This window comes from Mesitornis unicolor, unplaced genomic scaffold, assembly GCF_000695765.1.
Source record: "Mesitornis unicolor isolate BGI_N332 unplaced genomic scaffold, ASM69576v1 scaffold30068, whole genome shotgun sequence".
Lineage (NCBI taxonomy): Eukaryota > Metazoa > Chordata > Aves > Mesitornithiformes > Mesitornithidae > Mesitornis > Mesitornis unicolor.
In genome coordinates this window covers 309-2,218 of record NW_010204344.1, presented here as the reverse complement: position 1 = coordinate 2,218, position 1,910 = coordinate 309, and the positions used below count along the sequence as shown (strand labels likewise).

General features: G+C 64.3%; 1 protein-coding gene across 1 annotated transcript in view; it reads right to left on the bottom strand.

Moving 5' to 3' along the window:
• Positions 1-27: 27 nt before the first annotated feature.
• LOC104545812 (serine/threonine-protein phosphatase 5-like) overlaps positions 28-1,910 on the bottom strand; it is a gene marked incomplete at its 3' end in the record, with an annotated part of 2,178 nt that continues 295 nt past the window's right edge. The window contains exons 2-3 of the mRNA XM_010191028.1: positions 1,144-1,291; positions 28-149 (exon numbers count right to left, since the gene is read on the bottom strand). Coding sequence (XP_010189330.1) covers positions 28-149; positions 1,144-1,291 — 270 coding nt within the window. The remainder of the gene's footprint in view (positions 150-1,143; positions 1,292-1,910) is intronic.

Sequence of the window (1,910 nt, the reverse complement as noted above, 5' to 3'; positions counted from 1 at the left end):
GGGGGGTATTTTGGGGTCCAGGGGTACCTGGTAGGCGCATTTCCGGTGCAGTTTGCGCTGCTCCCGGTACCACTGCATCAGCTCCTTCATGAAGCCCAGGGTGACTTTGCCCCCCTCCAGTTTGGGGCCGCTGTACTCGTCCTCGATGGCTGCCAAAATCAACACACACCCCCCCATGGGGTACGGGGACACCAGGGGACCCTCGTGGGGACACCGAGACCCCCATGGGACCCCCAAAACCCTCACTGGGACCCCAAGATCCTCATGGGACCCTCGTGACCCTCATAGGGACCCTAAGACCCCCAAGGGGACCCTCATGGGGACCCACAAGACCCTCATAGGGACCTTCTCAGTCCCCCCAAGACTCTCATAGTGACCCCAAGTCCCCCATGGGGACCCTAAAACCCTCATGGGCCCCCCCCAAGACCCCTATGGGGACCCTCACAGAGCCCCAAAGGTCCCCATGGGGACCCAAAACCTCTCATAGGGCTCGCCAAGACCCCCACGGGGACCCTCAAAGGGGCCTCAAGACCCCCCTGGAGACCCTCACAGACCCCCCCAAGGTCCCCATGAGGTCCCGAAGACTCCATGGGGACCCCAAAGCCTCTCACAGGGACCCCCAAGACTCCCATGAGGACCCTGAGCCTTTGCTTGGGACTTCCCAAGACCCCCATGGGGATCCCAAGCCTCTCATAGGGAGCCCCAAAACCCCCATGGGGACCTTAAGACTCTGCTAGGGATCCTCACAGAGCCCCCCAAGACCCCCATGGTGACCCTCAGAACCCCTCAGCCTCTCATGGGAACCTCCCAAGACCCCCATAGGGAGCCCAAGCCTCTCATAGGGACCCCAAAAGATCCCCAGTGGGACCTGAAGATCCCCATGGGGACACTGAGCCTTTGCTGGGGACCCAAAGCCTCTCACAGGGACTCCCCAAGACCCCTGTGGGGACCTCAAGACCCTCATGGAGCCCCTCAAGACCCCCATGGGGACCCTAAGACTCTGCTCGGGATCCTCACAGAGGCCCCCAGGACCCCATGGCGCCCCTCAGACCCCCTCAAGCCTCTCATAGGGACCCCAAAACCCCCATGTGGCCCTCCCCCCCGGGCCCCTCCCGAGGTGGGTGTGTGGATCCGGGGGCTCACTCATGCTCTCGATGTCCAGGGAGTCGACCACCGAGCGCTTGTGCTCGTCGCTGGCGATGGCGCGCTCGAACGCCTTCTGCTTCACCACGCGGTGGCACTCCTGGTACTTGAGCTGCGCGTCCTTGTCCTGCGGCCGCACCTTCACCACCTGCAGACACGGGGACATGGGGGTGGACAGAGCCCCTGGGGACACGGGGGTCAGGGGGGTGGACAGAGCCCCCATGGGAACCTCATGGGGGACAGACCCCCCCCATGGGGACACTGGGGTCAGGGGGGTGGACAGACCCCATGGGGACATTGGGGTCAGGGGAAATGGACAGAGCCCATGGGGACATTGGGGTCAGGGGGGTGGACAGACCCCATGGGGACATTGGGGTCAGGGGAAATGGACAGAGCCCATGGGGACATTGGGGTCAGGGGGGTGGACAGACCCCATGGGGACATTGGGATGGACGGACCCCATGGGGACATTGGGGTCAGGGGGCGTAGACAGAGCCCATGGGGACATTGGGGTCAGGGGGGATGGACAGAGCCCCATGGGGACATTGGGGTCAGGGGAAATGGACCCCACAGGGACTGACACCAGGGGGGTCCCAAAGCTCAGGGGGGTCCCCAAACCTCCCCTTGGTTCAGGGGGGCACACACTGACCCCAGGGGGGGTCGCCAAACTCAGGGGGGCACACGCAGACCCCAAAGGGGTCCCCAAACCCAGGGGGGCACACGGTGACACCAAGGGGGTCTCTAAGCTCAAGGGGGGCACACGCAGA